Here is a 19,519-nt window from a genome sequence, read left to right as displayed (position 1 = left end):
AGATCATCCCTGTGACAGACGGACAGACGGGTTCCGTTTTTAGTTTTTTACCCTTTGGGTACGGAAGGCTAAATATATATTAAATTGCATTATGAACTCTGCTATTATAAGAGGAAAATGATACATTACCGACAAAACATGTAAGTAATAACATGTGTTATCGCATGGCAAAGGTTAGTGTTCGCTCGGAAACAATTGGGCCAGTAATTACTCGTAGTTGGCAGAGTTGTGGCCGCAAACGAGCACATCGCTCAAATAACAAGACTCGCTGGAGAAATATATCGACATTTTCCTTTTAGTTTTTGCCCGTTACGCAAATGATACATACAAGTGTATTATATTTTCATTACAATACTTTTTTATTATTTCATGAGTCTTTTTAATTGCTAGGTGAGTAGCAATGTAGTGGCAAACTATATAAAAAGAAGGAAGGATATTATTTTGTTTAGAGAATAAATGTCATAAAATGGATTACCAGAGAAAATAAAGAATGGAGCGGTTTATGAATCTTTTATTATATAAAATAGCATTTCAGGGAAAATCAGCTTACACAAGTAAATATTCTCAAAACGTTGCAAGTAAGTATATAGTTTTAGCATTCATATTGTTAATATGAATGCTAAAACTATATACGATGGCATCGCATCGTGGTACGACATCGTACCGTTAAAACTGGCGATGAAATTCCAATGGAATCCAATGCGCGTATTTACTAGCACTTGTATTTTCTGTGTTTTTGTGTTTCTGTATCTCAAGAATGTTAATATGAGGTAGAGGATAATACGTCTAGACCGGCTGTTTTTCTGTAAGATGGTCGTAGATTTCCACGACTCGACATCGCATTGTTGTATGACATCCTAATGTGCCACCATACGACATCAAGCCATAGCTGGCCGTGCTGGAAATACATTATCATTAACCAAAGAAAGTGAATTTAGATTTTTTAAAAAGCACTTAAGTAAAAAAAAATATACGGCTGTGACATTTTTGCAAAATTCTTAGTCATTTAGCTGCAATCCTTTGTGTGATTTTGCTTTTGCTGCTGGACACACGTTTTCCTGCAATTAGACGTTTGGCATACTCCAAGGTACCAGCGTCACCCATCCAACCCCGTACCCGGGGTTGATTAACTCTGAATATCAATTACGATCTACGCAAGCGAGGCCATTTATCATTTGATTGTTTGTTTCCTTAATTGGTTCATTGCGGGCCGACGTTGACATCATCACAAGATTGGTTTATCCTTCCTGCTGTATGTGCTATTTTTTTGTCTCTTTTATTCTTTCCACGAAGTCATTCATTTAGCCATTTAAAAGAAGTAAGAATACGTAATACGTTACTCCCAACTGACCCTTAGTATAAGATTGTTTACGTTTTTTCAAAAATTACTGTTTTTGTATTTGTTTACGTATGTCCCATACATTTCCAATCAGTTCTGATACAGTCCGTTGGGGGCGCTCATTGGAAATGCATGGGCAAATATTTTACGTACAAATAAAAAAACAGAGATTTTTGTAACAACATAAAAACTCATACTAAGGGTACTGTAGTTATGTACACATCATGAATATTTATTACTGACACACTTATTGTGACTTGACTTGTGTTAATATAAAGGATATCATGTCCTACTATAATTTATGTATGTTAAAATGTAATGTGTACTTACATGTGTAGGTGTAATAAAACTAAGAGGGCAGCAGTTTACCTTGTGACTACACGTCATTCTTATAAGTGTTTAACCAAATAAATCATAGTTCTTTTTGTAATTTTATTTATCAGTTCAATACATGGTACTCGTAATAATTGTTAAATCTTTATAATTATGTAAAATACCTATTATGAGGTAAAGTTAGCAAAAAATGTATCGGAATTTGAAAGTCGCGTGCTGATTTTTACTGTTTATTCTTTTTCAAGTACATAGTATTTATCAAATGTGACCTGTGCTCAATAATTTCAATCCAAATACAATCTCAATCCAAATGAAAAACACATTAAATATTGTAAAGTAAAAATTCATTAACCAACTTACATAGAGTTTTCATTATCATAATTATAATCATTATTAAGAATGCTCCAGTACACTCAAAGTAAAAAACAGGTTCTGGTACCTACTATACTTCTTGGAAAGCAATCCTCATAATACCGAATAGTGATGTGTAAACACATAAAATTAACGTCAACATTAAACCTAAGTGATTGATGCTTTATTGATTATTCATATGAAAACATATTGAACAAATTTGTAATTGGAATTTAATTAAAGGTCTGTTGATTCATACAAACATACATATTTCGTTTAACTAAATTACTTCCTTAGAGTAGAAAATGATTATTGTTAAGAATAAGAATTTATCTGTGGGAACCTCGTTTAAATATGTTTTGTATGATTTCTTATCCACATAAGAAATTCTCGTATTCCACTGTAAGGTCATAACTTAAAGCCGTGGTTGTGTTTTGTTTTGACTATATGGTTTCAAAGACTGAGACGTGTCTTTTGAGAATTAAGTTTTAATGTCAACGTACGTAGTAGCTGCTTAGTTAATTGCTGCACACGCACTTAAACTAAATCAAAAATGCTTCTAGATTTTCACTAAGTGTGCAACAAGATAGAGTCAACATATTAAATTTAAACAAATACCTTCTTTGGTTTAGGGGCTCGTTGTTAGAAAGTCTTAAAAAGGGTACGTGGAGCTATAAAAACAAATATTACAGTAATAATATAACGCCGGAATTGTGTTATATAATTTACCTCAGTACAGATTAACCAGTAAGTTCTTTTACACAGTTATTTATGACACTGGTGGAATATAGGACTTATACATAGATTTCTAGTTGGTAGTTGAGACCAGACCCTCTCTCGCTCTTCAGCTTGATGTTAGCGTAGGACTGGCCCACGCCGCCCGCTGTGATGGACGCAATAGCATCAGTATGGTCGAGGTCACGGGCTATTATACCCTGGAATAAAAAAATGTACACACGTTACAAGTTATATCTACAAATTGTTAATAAGTAACATACACTTTAATAGGCAATAGCCGACCGAACTATCCTGTACCCTTAGTATCAATCAGCGCCCCTAGCGGAGTGTATCAGAACTGATTGGAAATATATCGGAAATACGTAAACAAAAACAAAAGTCATTTTAGTCAAAACGTAAAACCTCATACGAAGGGTACTGTAATCTAATGTATTATCAATAGTTTGATTTTTAAATGTTAATGAAGTAGAAAACGAGCTAGTTCATATAAAGGTTAGTGGCAATTGCTACCTATTTCATTCGTTCATCGGTAATCAAATCTAACTAGGATTACTATTTAAGATCAGCCACAGATTCTGCCGACGTTGGAGGGACTCAGATAACTTTTGTCACGATGTCGTGTAGTGGAAATGTACAACGTGCATCGTAAAAAATCGCGATAGTTGTATTTGACCTTTATGCATTTGACCCCTTTGCCATATCAAAGTTATATGAATCAAAGTTACGCATGCTAAGTATGAAAATGGTATTTTTACAATACTAAAGGATATTTCCTTATACAGACAAATAACTACAAGTTATATATTAAAAGATTCCATAAATGTTATTGCAAACTGATTCATTCCTACAACTCGTATAAAAACAATTTACTTTACCTATTGTAGGTACCAATCTTGAAAGCGAACTACATTCATTTTTCTCAGAAAAGAAAACGCTTATGTAACTATCCTACGCTTACGCTTATGTATTTAACAGCAGTGTCAGGCGCTGCTGTGTTCCGGTTTGAAGGGTGTGGTAAGGGAGACAGACTTTTCCGATGCGTTCCAGCTTAGTCCTCAGGGGTAGCGGCGCATCTGTGGCCGACCTCAGGTAGGAATATCTAATCCTATCTGGGGTTTATTACAGATGTCCATGGGCGGCAGTAGCCACTTACCATCAGGTGTACTGTATGCTCGTCTGCTACTCCTATATTATAAAAAAAAAACTTAAGAATATTTCCTTACTCACACAAATAACAAGTAATGTATTAAAAGTAGCAATACATGTTATTACAAACTGAATCATTACTACAACTCGTATAAAATAATTTACTATAGATACCTATAGTAGGCACCATTCTTGAGAGCAAATGAGATTCATTTTTCTCAGAAAAGAAACCGCTAGGTTACTATATATACGAGAAATAATACGCAAAATTATACTTTCTTTATCTTGTTATTTTAACACAAATCTAAATTGTTAACGCCAAAGGGCAAACGTCAAGGTTAACTGCGACAGATACGGTGATAAAAAGGTTATTGACTAAAATTAACCTAAAAAATAATTGGTAATTGGTTTTTCCTCTTTGTGGAATAAGATTTATGCATTAAATAGTATGTCTTGCACTGTTATGTAAATATATAATGTTATGGTACGTAAATATGTTTGAAGGATATGTATTGTTAGGCGTAAGAATCTCTGAGGCATTCCAATTCAATCTAGGGATTTAGGAGCAGCAACAGATTATATATCTTTGTTCGAATACAGTTTTATACTTTTTCTATATGGCTATATGGCTGAGGATATTCAAAACGACCACCTTAACATCAGTAGTGGCGACGCATCTGTGATCGCCTTCAGGTAGAACACATCTTCTATGTGAGATTGGTTGCAAATATTCATGGGTCTTTAGCGACCAGTTGTTATAAGTGAACTGCATGGTCTGATGCTTAAATTACATACAAAAACATATATATGTTATACCTGAAATACCATGAAGGGCAAATTACTAAATATTTATGCCTACATATAAATAATTCCCTTTGCAATTTTATTTATATGCCTACAAATATATATGTAGGCATATTCCCTTTATCGCTACGTATAAAATATACTTCATAAACATAAAATTACCGCAGAGACTAATAAATAAGACATAACTATTACATGTACGAGATGCTGTTTTTATCTGACTGCCCCAGAAATGAGGTAATGTTTTACGAGAGTACACTGTATGCTTCTATATTTTGTACCTATATTTAATGTATAAACGATTTAATAGATCGTAACATTCATAACATATGAGGTGTCGTTAGATATGTCTTCATTTCCAGCAGCGCTGTAACTAGAGACGGGTCTGACTTTTTACCGGTTTTGGGCATATTTTGCCGTCCCACATACGAAAAATTAATAACATAGGTAATCTGTATTCCAATCTATCTGTCTGTCTGAAATTACCCAATGTATTAATTATAGTACAGTCAGATTTTCAAACTTATTTGATTATAATTGTTAATAATAATATACTGTTTGTAGAAAGTCTCTCTGGGCAATACAAGTCTTGTTAGGGGCTTGACCCGACCACTGACGTAACTAGGACGCTGATATAAAGAACGTTACAAGCAATATCATTAGTTCACGAGTTAAATAGACCAAAAGCCAATATAACTATACACCATTAAACCTTCCAAAACAAATATGTAACGGATACTTATATCTTTATTATTTTTCTTTTTTTTTAAATACTTGTTAATACTAACTTATCGTAATTAACGTACCTTAATAATCTGCTGTCCTGGATCAGAAAAAAAATGTTCCTTAACACGCTTCTTGAAGGGTATCGCGCTGTACTCGGCCTTCTCTTGCCACACAAGCCTGTGGTTAAAACTAGTACCCACAATGAGATCTTTGCAATAAGTTACACATATGAACGAGACTACAAAAGTCAATAAAATCAGTGCCGACTTCATGTTTATAGTTCTTATTGTAAACCGTGTATGTATGGCCTCGTCAACGGATACCAGTGGACTGATCTGTATACATACTGCATTGGTCAACTGACATGTTTACCTCGGTATGAGTAAGCGGAAAAAACGGATCACGTCGCTTATCAGGGCTAGGTGCGTATAGTAGCACGCGTACTTTTGTGAACTAACTGGGTAGATATTCTTTGCAAATGAAACCTACTATCGGAATTCATTTGAGGAAATGAACGTGCAGTCCACCTGATGCAACTAACATTGTTGGACAACTTTTATCAACTCTTGATAGGATAGATGTGTCGCTACCTCTGAGAGTTAATATAAACCAGCACGCAGTAGCGCTGGTAAATAATGTGTAATAGAGTAATCTTATAATTTAAAAATGAATATCAATATTTACGAAAAATAAAAAAAAAATCAATGATTTGTTTTTATATTTTAATTTCTTTCCTTTGCTAACTGTTGTTTGGTGGACTAATTACAGCTAAATGTAGTGGGTTAGTTTTAATGAAGTCTTTTATCGTCAACAATTTGTGATTTAATTTATACGTTTGGTTGAACAGTCTGGTTTATTAATAACTTAGAAGCGGTCAGTTTTTCGATTAGTTGTGTTGTTACCAATAGGCCTTTCATCTGACTTCGTATTTTTATTTATATCAACAACTGCTACACTTCGTTTGTTCTTGTTATCTGCTTACTTAGTCTAATTTAAATGGAAATATTTGAACGAAGTTCGAGATATACCTGTGGACAATGGTGGACTGTTATTCATATGATATTTCTGAAGTCGGCGCTTGAACAAGAATAGGTTCTTGTACCTACTGTACTTCTTGGAAAGCAATCCTAAACATAATACGGACTACTTATGCCTGAACAAATTAAATTAACTTAAAAATTTAAATTAAGTAATTGATGCTTTATTAATTATTCATAAGAAAATATGTTGATACATAAAGTGTAATTGAATTAAAGGCCTGTTGATTCATACAAACATATATATTTTGTTTTACGAAATTACTTCCTTAGGGTAGAAAATAATTATTGTTAAGAATAAGAATTTATCTTTGGGAATCTCGTTAAAATACGTTTTATGTGATTTTACTTATTTAACTTTTGCTCCATAAGAAATTCTCGTATTCTACCTTAAGGTCATAAACTAAAAGCCGTGGTTGTGTATTTCGTTTTGTTTTATGGTTTCAAAAAGAGATAGACTTAGGTGAGTCTCTATTGCTTTTGAGAATAAAGTTGCTATGACAACGTATATATTAGCTGCTGTGTTAATTGCTGCACTCGCACTAAAACTCAATCAAAAATGCTCCTAGATTTTCACTAAGTGTGCAACAAGATACAGTCATCATATTAAATTTAACCTGCTTTAGATCTGTCTGTAGCCAATGTGTTAAAGGGATTCGCTTTTATTTGTAAATCTAAAAGGGGTCTAGGAAATATAAATTTGAGAAATTCGCAGAAATAATATAACGCTGGATTGTTTTTATAATTTACTTCAGTACAAAATAACGTAAGTTCTTTTAGACAGTTATATATATTGTTGGTTTACAATATAGGACTTATACATAAACTTCTAATTGGTAGTTGAGGCCAGCCCCTCTCTCGCTTTTCAGCCTGATGTTAGCGTAGGACTGGCCCACTCCGCCCGCTGTGATGGACGCAATGGCATCAGTGTGGTCGAGGTCGCGGGCTATTATACCCTGGAATGGAATAAGTTATAGTTTAAAAACTAAAAGCCACGCTAAAATTGTACAAGGAAAATCGTTAATCCTGGTGAAAAATAAGGGATAAAATGTAAAAAATCGTGTATTGTCATCGGTTCTTGATAATTGTTCAAAATTTTAAATTAATAGGACCGTTGTGTGGTAAATATCGCGTTCAAATATTCCGTTACATACATAGATACAAGCCAAGCTAATAAAGGCGTGGTAAAATGTTAACACGTTACAAGTTATACCTTAAAATTGCTTATAAGTTCATACACCGTTAATAGGCAATAGCCTATTTGTCATGTAATCTAATTTATTATCACCGGTTTGATATTTTAATGAAAATGAAGTAGAAAACTGCTACCTGTGTTCATCTGTAATGAAGTCTAGCCAGGATTATTACTTCAGGTCAGCCACGATTGTCGTATAGTGGAAATGTACGACATGTATCGTAAAAAATCGCGATAATTATATCGTCTTTATGTATTTGACCTCTCTTTGCTATATCGAACTTATGAATCAAAGTTACGCATACTAACTATTAAAACGGTATTCTATACTAAAGGATATGTCCTTATGCAGACAATTAGCTACTAAGTTATGTATTAAAATATGCAAAATAAATTTTATTACAAACTGAATCATTCCTACAACTCGTATAAAAATAATTTACTATACCTATTGTAGGTACCAATCTTGAGAGCGAACAACATTCATTTTTCTCAGAAAAGAAAACGCTTATATAACTACAAACGTAGTGAAATAATACGTCAAATTATATTTTCTTTATCTTGTTATTTTAACACAAATCTAAATTGTTAACGCCAAAGGTCAAACGTCAAGGTTAACTGCGACAGATATGGTGATAAAAAGGTTATTGACTAAAATTATTGGTATTTGGTTATTAATTTGTCTCTTCTTGAATAAGATTTATGCATTAAATAGTATGTCTTGCATTGCTATGTAAATATATAATGTTATGGTATGTATGGTTGTTTGAGGGGTATTATTAGTCCTACTTTTTTTTTTGTGGCATTTCAACTAAAACTAGGGATTTAGTAGCAGCAACAGATTAAATACACACATATTTTTTCGACTACAGTTTTAATACTTTTTTTATACGCCTGACTACATTTGAGGCGAACATCTTAACCTTAGTCGTGCCAATATATCTGTGATCTGCTTCAAATAGAACCCATCTTGTGAGATGTGAGATTGGTTGCAAATGTTCATGGGCGCTAGTGACTATTCTCCTATTAAAAGTGAACTGCATGCTCGTCTTCTACTTGAATAACATAAAAAATATATTTAGACATTTGCCCTTTACCGCTACGTATAAAATATACTTCATAAATATTACCGCAGAGACTAATAAATAAGACATAACTATTACATGTACGAGAAGCTGTTTTTATCTGACAGCCCCAGAAATGTGGTACATAATGCTTTACGAGAGTACACTGTATGCTTCTATATTACGTACCTATATTTCATGTATAAACGATTTAATGGATCATAACATTCATAACATATGAGGTGTCGTTAGATTTGTCTTCATATTGAGCAGTAGCTAGGGACGGGTCTGACCTTTTGCCGCTTTTGGGCATATTTTGCCGACCCACATAACAAAAATAAATTATGTAGATAATCTATATTACAATTTGATGGCGAATATGAAATGTTTCGTGCATATAACTAACACACCAGTTATAAATTATAGTACTGTTAGATTTTCAAACTTTCTTGATTATAATTATTAATAATAATGTACTGTTTGTAGAAAGTCTGTTGGGGCAATACAAGTCTTGTCAGGGGCTTGACCCGACCACTGACGTAACTGCGACGCTGATATCAAGAGCGTTATAAGCTATATCATTAGTTCATGAGTTAAATAGACCAAAAGCCAATATAACTACATATATAAAGACATACATCACTAAACTTTCCAAATCAAATATGTAACGGATACTTACATCTTTTTTTTAATACTTGTCTTGTTAATATTAACTTAACGTACCTTAATAATTTGCTGGCCTGGATCAGAAAAAAAATGTTCCTTAACACGCTTCTTGAAGGGTATAGAGTTGTACTCGGCCTTCTCTTGCCAAAAAAGCCTGTGGTTAAAACTAGTACCCACAATGAGATCTTTGCAATGAGTAACACATATGAACGAGACCACGAAAGTCAATAAAATCAGAGCCGACTTCATGTTTATAGTTCTTATCGTAAACCGTGTATGTATGGCCTCGTCAACGGATACCAGTGGACTGATCTGTATAAATACTGCATTGGTCAACTGACATGTTTACCTCGGTATGAGTAAGCGGAAAAAACGGATCACGTCGCTTATCAGGGCTAGGTGCGTATAGTAGCGCGTACCTTCGTATACTAATTGGATATTCGTGGAAAATCAAATCTAGTATCGGAATTCACTTTAGTTTTTAACATTTTATAGAATGAGGAAAGGAAGGTGCAGTCCACCTGATGTAACTACATGCTTGGACATCTTTTATCAACTCTAGACAGGATTAGACAACCTATTACCTAACGTCAGCCACAGATGTATCGCTACCTCTGTGAGCTAATTTAAACCAGCACGCATTAGCGCTAATGGATAGTATACGAGTTTAATATACTAATATTTAAAAATATAACTATTTACATTTTAAAAAAATCGGTATTTTTTTTTATACCTTAATCTCTAACTGCTAACTTTTGTTCGGTGGACTAATTAAAGCTTAATTTAGTTTTAATGAAGTCTTTCATCGTCAACTGGTTGTGATTTAATTTATACGTTTGGTTGAACAGTCTGGTTTATAAATAACTTAGAAGCGGTCAGTTGTTAGATTATTTCTGTTGTTACCATTAGGCCTTTCGTCTGACTTCGTATTTTTAATACGCTTTTATTAGCTTCAGACGTATGTATGTTGGTATGTTAGTATGTAACGGAATCTTTGAACATGATTTTAACCCCCTTCAAAACGTCGGATTAACTCGAAATTTGGCATACTTATTAAGGACCGATGACAATTCAATATTTTAAACATTCTGACCCGTTATCCTTACTAGGATAATCAGGATCAGCGATTTTTGTTTTCCTGAGACCCGGAATGTCTGCGTTAAGACCAATAAAGGAATCTACCAGGCGCGCCGATCACCTAACCTGACCTGACCTGACCTGACCTGACCTGACCTGACCTGACCTGACCTGACCTGACCTGACCTGACCTGACCTGACCTGACCTGACCTGACCTGACCTGACCTGACCTGACCTGACCTGACCTGACCTGACCTGACCTGACCTGACCGATACAGGAAATACTTGGAAAATAGAAAAAACTCAAATATTTTCGCCCTTAATACGTCACTATTTTCATCTTCCGACGTATTAATATTTAATTAAATACATTTTTATACTTACCTGACCTTATCCGCACCCGTTCCGTAGTAGAAACTGGAAGAAAACAAAAAAAATTTTTGTTAACGTACTCGTACTTACCGAACCATAGTAGTAAAGTCCCGTTTCCCCATACAAACTATACCAACTCAAATTTCAATCATCTGTAACTTCGTTATCCGTTGCTCAATTTCAAAGTATTTTACACCATTGTACTCGTCTCGACGATACCTTTTCTTACAACTCCCTTCCGTTTCTCTCCGTTTTCTCAATTTTTCTTTATAAATTTTTCCGATTTTCAAAAATCAATTTTTGGTTTTTCTGATTTTTCTCCGCCGTTTCTTGATATATCCTCGTTATTTTTCTTCTATAGTACTCTGCACATCCCCCCCTATCCGGAGACACCACGCACACCCGTTTCCGCCGCGCCGTTCCTCGGCAATTTCCCCTGGAAAATAGAAAAAACTCAAATATTTTCGCCCTTAATACGTCACTATTTTCATCTTCCGACGTAATAATATTTAATTAAATACATTTTTATACTTACCTGACCTTATCCGCACCCGTTCCGCAGTAGAAACTGGAAGAAAACAGAATTTTTTTTGTTAACGTACTTACCGAACCATAGTAGTAAAGTCCCGTTTCCCCATACAAATATACCAACTCAAATTTCAATCATCTGTAACTTCGTTGTCCGTTGCTCAATTTCAAAGTATTTTACACCATCGTACTCGTCTCGACGATACCTTTTCTTACATATCCCTTCCGTTTCTCTCCGTTTTCTCAATTTTTCTTTATAAATTTTTCCGATTTTCAAAAATCAATTTTTGGTTTTTCTGATTTTTCTCCGCCGTTTCTTGACATATCCTCGTTATTTTTTAATTAATACGCTTTTATTAGCTTGAGACGTATGTATGTTGGTATGTTGGTACGTTAGTATGTTAGTATGTTTGTATGTTAGTATGTAACGGAATCTTTGAACATGATTTTAACCTGAACTTCTTAACGGCAGCAAACAATCCGCCCCCACTTAAGCTATTGTATTCTATCAAATCGAAGTATCCAAAGTCAAGCGTTGCTCCTATTTATATAGAAACAAAAATGGTAAATGAAACAAAAACACAGAGAAGAAGGAGATTGGAGAACAAGAGTCGGAAGTTAAGAGAGAAAAATTCTAAATTGTCTAGCGAAGAAATAAAAGAGGCAAAGAAGAACAGGAGAGAGTATATGAGAAATTATAGAGCCTCGCAATCTGGAGAAAAGAGAGCAGCTCGCTTACGTCAAATGCGTCAGCATAATGCCGAACACCGAGCTTCACAATCTGAAGAAGAAAGAGCTGTTCGCTTACAGCAAACACGCTTGCTTATGGCCGAATACCGGGCCTCACAATCTGAAGAAGAAAGTGCAGCTCGCTTACATCAAATGCGTCAGCATAATGCCGAACACCGAGCTTCACAATCTGAAGAAGAAAGATCTGCTCGCTTACAGCAAACACGCGAGTTTATGGCCGAATACCGGGCCTCACAATCTGAAGAAGAAAGAGCAGCTCGCTTACATCAAATGCGTCAGCATAATGCCGAACACCGAGCTTCACAATCTGAAGAAGAAAGAGCAGCTCGCTTACAGCAAATGCGGCAGCGTAATGCTGAATCTCGAAGATTACGTAACGCAAGTCTCACAGGTTTCCTACAGGCGATTAACACAGTCTGTGATAAAATATGTGAAATTTGCACTAAGTGTTGCTATCCGCATCAGATTTCCAATTGGACTATGAACACAACCACTGCACCTTACTTGCCCGACGAGCTTAAGCAAAGAAATTGTTTAATCACTTGCAGACGTTGTAAACATCACTTAAGTTCAAAGAAAAACGTTCCACCATCTAAAGCATATTGGAATAATCTAGATCCAGGACCTATTCCAGAAGTGATTGCAGATTTATCACAACCTGAACAAAGGCTGATAGCACGCATTATTCCATTTGTTAAAATTATCAAATTGAGTGGTGTATTTGGACAATATAGTTTCCGAGGTCAGGCGGTATTATTTGCTCAAGATGTTTTCGAAATTACGGAAAAACTTCCGAATATGCTGCCAAGAACCTCAAACAATGCTGGAATAGTTGTTATTACTGAGCGTCTGGAAAACATTAATCTAACGCGACAGTTTTCAATAAATAAGCAAAAAGTGTATCATGCACTCCATTGGTTAATAAAAAATAATCCTCTCTACAAAGATGTCACTATCGACAATAACGTTATGATCAATGAGGAGGATATAATCAGAGTAGAAGAAACACCTTTAGAATTGGTTATGGTGGCCGATAACGAGCCTACAGCGAATGGTAGTGCTTACATGAGTATCAACGATTCATCAAGAATCGTCCGTGCTACATGGCATCAGGCCAATTGTGACATATTTACATCAGGTTTCGCCGGTGCTCAATGCTGTGCGATGGTGTTGGCTAATATTTTAAGGGCTCGTATTCTTTCACCTCAACATTGGTCGACAAACGTCCTCAATTTAAATATGATAATGGGTGATCAAATTTACAGTAATATTAGATTTGAAACAGAGAGAAATCTTACGGCTTATCCTATTCAAGATGATGGATATTTGTTAGTACGAAATTTTAATGTTGTCAAAGATGACCTGCTTACATTCGGGGAAAAGTTTCAGATCATCTTTGAAGAAGAACCAACAATATACGGAAACTTAAAGGATCAAGTTAATCAATCAGGCTTTGGACATACGCTTCGAGAAGGTTTTGAAATACTTTTCAGTGACCATAATGCAGGTATACTAATATCAGAAGGTCGGTCCTTTGGAATAATGCATTATGATAATAAGTATTACTTTACTGACTCACATTCGTGTGGTCCAAAAGGTGCCAAAGCAAAAGACAACGGAAGAGCGTGTATTATTGAATGCGATAATTTAGACGAGTTCATAAGGATTTGTAAACGTACAACAGGTAGCAAAAATGTTCAGTTTACACTTGATTACATTGACGTTGAAGTCTGCAATATACCTGATTTGATGGAACCAGTAGCCCACACAGGTGAGAATACCGAGAGAATAACGACCCAAACAATGACTTCACTACCTGAATCGATACATCAAACAATTCCACTGCAGACATCAGTGATGGCACCAATTGATGTTATGCAACCTAATGTGGAAGACGAATTGCAGGTTTCACGGAACCTTAACGATATTACCCGTAAAACAACCGATAACATTGTGAATGTAGGTCATGAATTGAAAGCAGAAGAATTTTCTTGGTACTTTTTATTTCCTTATGGAAAAAACGGACTTAAGGAACAAAGGCCCGTAAAAATAACACCTTTGGATTATTTTCAATATCGAATTTTAGGAAGTGACACGAGATTTCAACGTAACGATTATCTCTTTTATGCTTTATCATTCTTCGAGTTTTATCGAATACAAAGTACGATATCAGCATGTGGAAAAAAAATTTGTAATCAAGATGGAGCAGTTGAAGATGTCCATCTATATATAAAGAATTTGAGAGGTTCTGCAGCGTACTGGAGATCAGCTTTAAATGAACTATTAGCTCAAATTAGGTGTCTTGGGCCTCCAACTTATTTTGTCACTTTCAGCTCCAATGATCTTAATTGGTTAGATCAACGGAAGGCTTTATTAACGGCTGATGGTAGACCTGATGTAGATCCCAATACGCTTGATGCTTATGCGACTCAACAACTTATCGAAAAATATCCCGTAATTTTAAGTCGTCACTTCATGGTTAGAGTAAATGCTTTAATGAAATATATTAAAAATAATAATGAAGTTTTTAGCGGAAAACTGAAAGATTATTGGTGGCGTATCGAATTCCAGAATCGTGGTAGTCCTCATCTTCATATGGTAGTTTGGATTGAAAATCATCCAGACTTTGATACAGAGCAAGGGAAACTTCTTCTTGATCTTAACTGTCGCTGTGAAATGCCTATAGAAGAAGAAGATCCAGAACTCCATCAACTTGTAAAGAAATGTCAGGTTCACCATCACACACAAACTTGCAAAAAAAATAATACCTCCATAAGATGTCGATTCAATTTTCCGCGGCAAGAGTGTCATGAGACACGTATAGTATCTCATTCTTCAGATGATTTCATCCGTAATGGAGGGAGAATTTGTTTACTCAAGCGACGAAAGGAAGATGCTTGGATAAATAATTACCACCCGGAGTTATTGAGGCTATGGACAGGTAACATGGACATTCAACCATGCGGATCAAATGAAGCGATAGCGTACTATATTGCTAAGTACCTATCAAAATCAGAACCTGAAGGAGTAGATTCTGGAATAGCTCAGGCAATACAACAAATACAACGCGAAGAGTCTGATATCTCACGTAAGCTGTTCAGGATTTGTATGAAGATTCTTCATGAACGTCAAGTTTCAGCTGCTGAATGTGCATATCGACTATGTCATATTCCATTACGGGATAGCTCGCGAAGTTGTATTTTCCTTAATACTAGAAAGCCAGAACAGCGTTATAGAGTATTGCAATTCGACAAAAGTGGTCACGCTACCGGTTATTATAGTAACATTTTTGAAAGATATGAAAAACGTCCGGTGGATCATCCTGACTACGATTTTACTAATATGAGTCTTACAGAGTTTGCAATGTTGTTCGAACCTTTCTATCCGAAAAAGGCAAGTGAAACAGAAGAAAGCATTGATGACGATGCTTATGAAGAACGAATCAATGTGCGTCGTGCACTCATTACGCTGTCAGATAATAGCAAAATGGTTGTGAGAAATATCTCTGCAGTTGTCAGAGTTCCGTACTTCATAGCATCATCGGACTCGGAAAACTTCTTCTACAGCTTATTAGTTCAATATATGCCTTATCGTTCGGAAACTGAATTACTCGAAGGCTTCAATAATGCAAAAGATGCCTAGCTCGAGAAAATCAACTGAAGGAAATTAGTACATATATGCGTCTATATCGAGAGCGGGATCAACAGCTTGAAAATGCATTTAACCAAATCCATGCCTTTGAAATTTTGGAGCAGCCTGAGATCGTAAATCCTGAAGCCGAAGAAGAAGAAGAACTGCCCGAAATAGAAATGAGTGATGATCAATTTCAAAGGGCTCAACAAGCCATGAATATTGACCAAAGACAATTATTCATTCATATCACTGCGAGCATTAGGGCCCAACTAAATGGAGATGAAAAACGAGAACAAATTTTTGTTACTGGTGGAGCTGGCACCGGGAAAACTTTTCTATTCAATTTGTTGAAAAACCAAGTTAACCGGTGTTATGGAAAATTAGTAGTGAAAGTCGGTGCTCTCACTGGAGTTGCAGCGCGATTGGTTGGTGGATCTACATTACACCGTCTGCTCAAATTACCAGTACAAAAAGATGGAGTCATTACCAATATGCCACTTCTTACTGGTAACTATCTGAAAGTAATGCGTCAGTTATGGCAAAACGTTGAATTTCTTTTTATTGACAAAATCTCGATGGTACCGTATGAGATGCTTTGCATGATCGAATCTCGTTTGCGGCAGCTGAAAAATTCAAACGCTTTCTTTGGAGGTATAAACGTTTTACTATTTGGTGATTTAATGCAGCTGCCTCCTGTCAGAGGACATCAAGTTTTTGAACAACCAGAACGTATGAAACCTGCTACGCATTTGTGGCGTCAATTCCGGCTTATCGAACTTAAGCAAAATATGCGCCAACAAGGAGATACGACATTTATAGATGTACTTAACGCACTCAGAGTTGGAGAATTAACAGCTAAACATCTTGAAACACTTCTTGGGAAAATTTTAGTCGATAATATCGATGAATTTTCAATCGAAAAGGCTTTAAGAATCTATCCAACAAACGATCAAGTTACTAAGCATAACGAAAAAGTTCTCGAGTATTTTAAGAATCAAGGAACAATTATTCATACAATAAAGGCGCAAGATCAACTTATCGATGCTACACGAAATTTAGGGAACAAAAACTTAGATTCTATCATACCTGATGATGTCAATAAAACAGGAGGTCTCCCTAAAGTATTGAAAATATTCGTAGGGGCTAAAGTCATGTTAAGATCTAATATTGACGTATCGAAAGGCTTAGTAAATGGCAACATTGGATTCATAAAGGAGATTATCTGGCCACATTTTCGACGGGATCAAGTATATGATAACGATATACCGTCAGTCCGTATCGACTTTGGAACAGACGGTATACATGTAATTAAACCAATGTCGATACAGTTCCCTGCAAAATATAGCTACGGTACCGCTGAGAGACGAATGTTGCCATTGATCCTGAGTTGGGCATCAACTGTTCACAAAATGCAAGGCTGCACAGTTGATCACGCAGTCATTTATTTAGGTTCTCGATTATTTGCCGCTGGACAAGCTTATGTAGCACTCAGTCGCGTAAGATCTCTGGACGGTATTAGGATAGAAGAACTTGATTGCTCTAAGTTGACCGGAAGAGTCCCATGTAATAGTGATGCATTGAATGAAATGAATAGATTACGGCGTAATTCATAGAGAATGAATTAGGTGACTTTTGAAATAAATTCGAATATAAGAAAGTGATAGCGATGCTTTTCATTTTTATTAAATATTATGTTACAATTAAACATCAACATGTCAATAATAAGCTATTAATTTGTACAGCGATTGAATAAGCGAACGATACGGCGAACGAATTTAAAAGAGCTTATTGATGTATTTCTACCACACTCAATGAAACCTGCAGTATTTTAAAATCCATTCTGCAGATTGTAAATTGTTTGCATTGATAGCAATATTTAGAGGAGTTCTACATTTCTGATCTAAAGTATCAACGTAGACTCCATTATCTAGCAAAATTTTGATTTTTCCACCACTACCTTTCGAAGCAGCGTAATGAATTGGTGACATCCAGGTGTCAGTATTAATATTAGTACCTCCAGATATTAGTATCCCTGTAATTTCTTTGTCGATATTCAAAATATTTTAGTGTAATGGGGTGAACCCATATTCCCATTTTGGACCAACTAAATTAGCATCCACACCATGTTGAACAAAAAGTTCAACAACTTCGACGCGTCCGTTGTTAATAGCATCATGAAGCGGTGTCTCATCATCCTTATTCATTCAGCACTTCAACATCTGCACCTTCCTTTAACAAGATTTCCACTATTTCATTGTTCCCATTTCTTGCTGCCAAATGTAAAGGCATATATGATTTCAGCTCATCGTCATAGTCACAACTTATATTATTAACTCGAGCTGTAAAATTAATTAAACTACTAACAGTTTTAAAATCTCTGCAGGCAGCAGCAACACAAAGAGGAGAAATTCTAGAATTATTTTTGATATTAACATCATCATGCTGTAATATTAAATCGATGATTGGACGACGTCCTTTTGAAATGGCTAGATGTAAAGCAGCAGACCGTTTTTCTCTTGAGTATTGCCATCAGCGCCTGTTTTTAAAAGATGCTCTATCATCCTTTTTCCGTGATTACTTTTATCCAAGATAGAGGACCTGGGATATGGTATAAATTATGAAAGAAAGCAGTTAGCATTGGCAATTCGGATGTCATTCAACAACTTCTCTGGGATTTTCACGTTAACAATAAAAATAAACACCAATGTAAAACACCACTTCATACAGCTGTGTTAAACAATGACCCAATATTCATTTTTCCGCTGCTAAGCAAAGGTGCTGATGCTGATTCGAAAGATAAACTTGATAATACGCTACGTAATAATCGTTAAAATAATCGCTAAAATAATCACTAAAAAATGAAAAATAAATAATAGTTAAAAAAAACTAAAAAATACGCTTTTATAAAAAATTCGACCAAAAAATGAAAAATAAATAATAGTTTAAAAAAACTAAAAAAATACACTTTTTATACAAAATCCAACTAAAAAAATAGAAAATAATTTTTTTTAAATTTGAATTAAGAATAGTGTAAATAAGATAAAAATATTTTTTATTGTAAAAAAAGCGTGGGGTGCTTTTTAAGATATTATCAAAATGATAATCCTTCTACTCAATATCTATCAATAAAATATTTATAACTATTGACACCATGCACCCCACGCTTTTTTTACAATAAAAAATATTTTTATCTTATTTACACTATTCTTAATTCAAATTTAAAAAAAATTATTTTCTATTTTTTTAGTTGGATTTTGTATAAAAAGTGTATTTTTTTAGTTTTTTTAAACTATTATTTATTTTTCATTTTTTGGTCGAATTTTTTATAAAAGCGTATTTTTTAGTTTTTTTTAACTATTTTATTTATATCAACTGCTGCTACGCTTCGTTGGTTCTTGTTATTTATCTTTAGTTAGTCTAAATTAAATCGAAATAGTTGAACCAAGTTAGAGATATACATGTGGTCCATTTTTCATGCCGAATTGTACAATGATGACCCGCGTGGCAGAGCGGTCACCATACCGGCCTATCGCGCAGAGGGTTCCGGGCTCGAACCCAGCCGGACAAATATCTGAATGATGAATTTAGATTTCTGTTCTGTCTGGGTGTTCGTGTATTTATTTCTGTATGTGTAGAAACTGTAGGGGCTGTAAGTCTAGAAAGCGTCTGACGTGGTATCTGATGGTACCTTATTCGTAAAAGTAAAATAGCGTACATTACATATCTGTCGTGTCGTGTCGTATTTTTTTCAAACTACAC

At 35.0% G+C, this 19,519-nt stretch overlaps 2 protein-coding genes across 2 annotated transcripts; both read right to left on the bottom strand.

Annotated features, from left to right (window-relative positions):
* Positions 1 to 1,757: 1,757 nt before the first annotated feature.
* Positions 1,758 to 5,815, bottom strand: LOC140749676 (uncharacterized). The gene is made up of 2 exons (XM_073082793.1): positions 5,518 to 5,815; positions 1,758 to 2,958 (listed from the first exon to the last, which is right to left on the bottom strand). Exons 1-2 carry the CDS (start codon positions 5,707 to 5,709, stop codon positions 2,818 to 2,820), a joined length of 333 nt encoding a protein of 110 aa, XP_072938894.1. The 5' UTR covers positions 5,710 to 5,815; the 3' UTR covers positions 1,758 to 2,817.
* Positions 5,816 to 7,207: 1,392 nt separating this feature from the next.
* On the bottom strand, positions 7,208 to 9,758 carry LOC140749800 (probable salivary secreted peptide). Its single transcript, XM_073082960.1, has 2 exons — positions 9,457 to 9,758; positions 7,208 to 7,430 (listed from the first exon to the last, which is right to left on the bottom strand). Exons 1-2 carry the CDS (start codon positions 9,646 to 9,648, stop codon positions 7,290 to 7,292), a joined length of 333 nt encoding a protein of 110 aa, XP_072939061.1. The 5' UTR covers positions 9,649 to 9,758; the 3' UTR covers positions 7,208 to 7,289.
* Positions 9,759 to 19,519: the final 9,761 nt, after the last annotated feature.

The sequence above is a fragment of the Epargyreus clarus genome, unplaced genomic scaffold, assembly GCF_041222505.1.
Source record: "Epargyreus clarus isolate Ecla_fem2 unplaced genomic scaffold, WU_Ecla_fem_2.2 ptg000018l, whole genome shotgun sequence".
Taxonomy (NCBI): Eukaryota; Metazoa; Arthropoda; class Insecta; order Lepidoptera; family Hesperiidae; genus Epargyreus; species Epargyreus clarus.
This window is presented reverse-complemented; position numbering and strand designations above follow the sequence as displayed.

Bases quoted from the DNA above. Each gene is read 5' to 3' on its own strand.
- LOC140749800 (XM_073082960.1), bottom strand. From the start codon at position 9,648: ATGAAGTCGGCTCTGATTTTATTGACTTTCGTGGTCTCGTTCATATGT. The intron at 7,431-9,456 runs GTACGTTAAGTT...ATTCCATTCCAG, and splicing joins CAGGCCAGCAAATTATTAAG to GGTATAATAGCCCGCGACCT.
- LOC140749676 (XM_073082793.1), bottom strand. From the start codon at position 5,709: ATGAAGTCGGCACTGATTTTATTGACTTTTGTAGTCTCGTTCATATGT. The intron at 2,959-5,517 runs GTACGTTAATTA...TTTTTATTCCAG, and splicing joins CAGGACAGCAGATTATTAAG to GGTATAATAGCCCGTGACCT.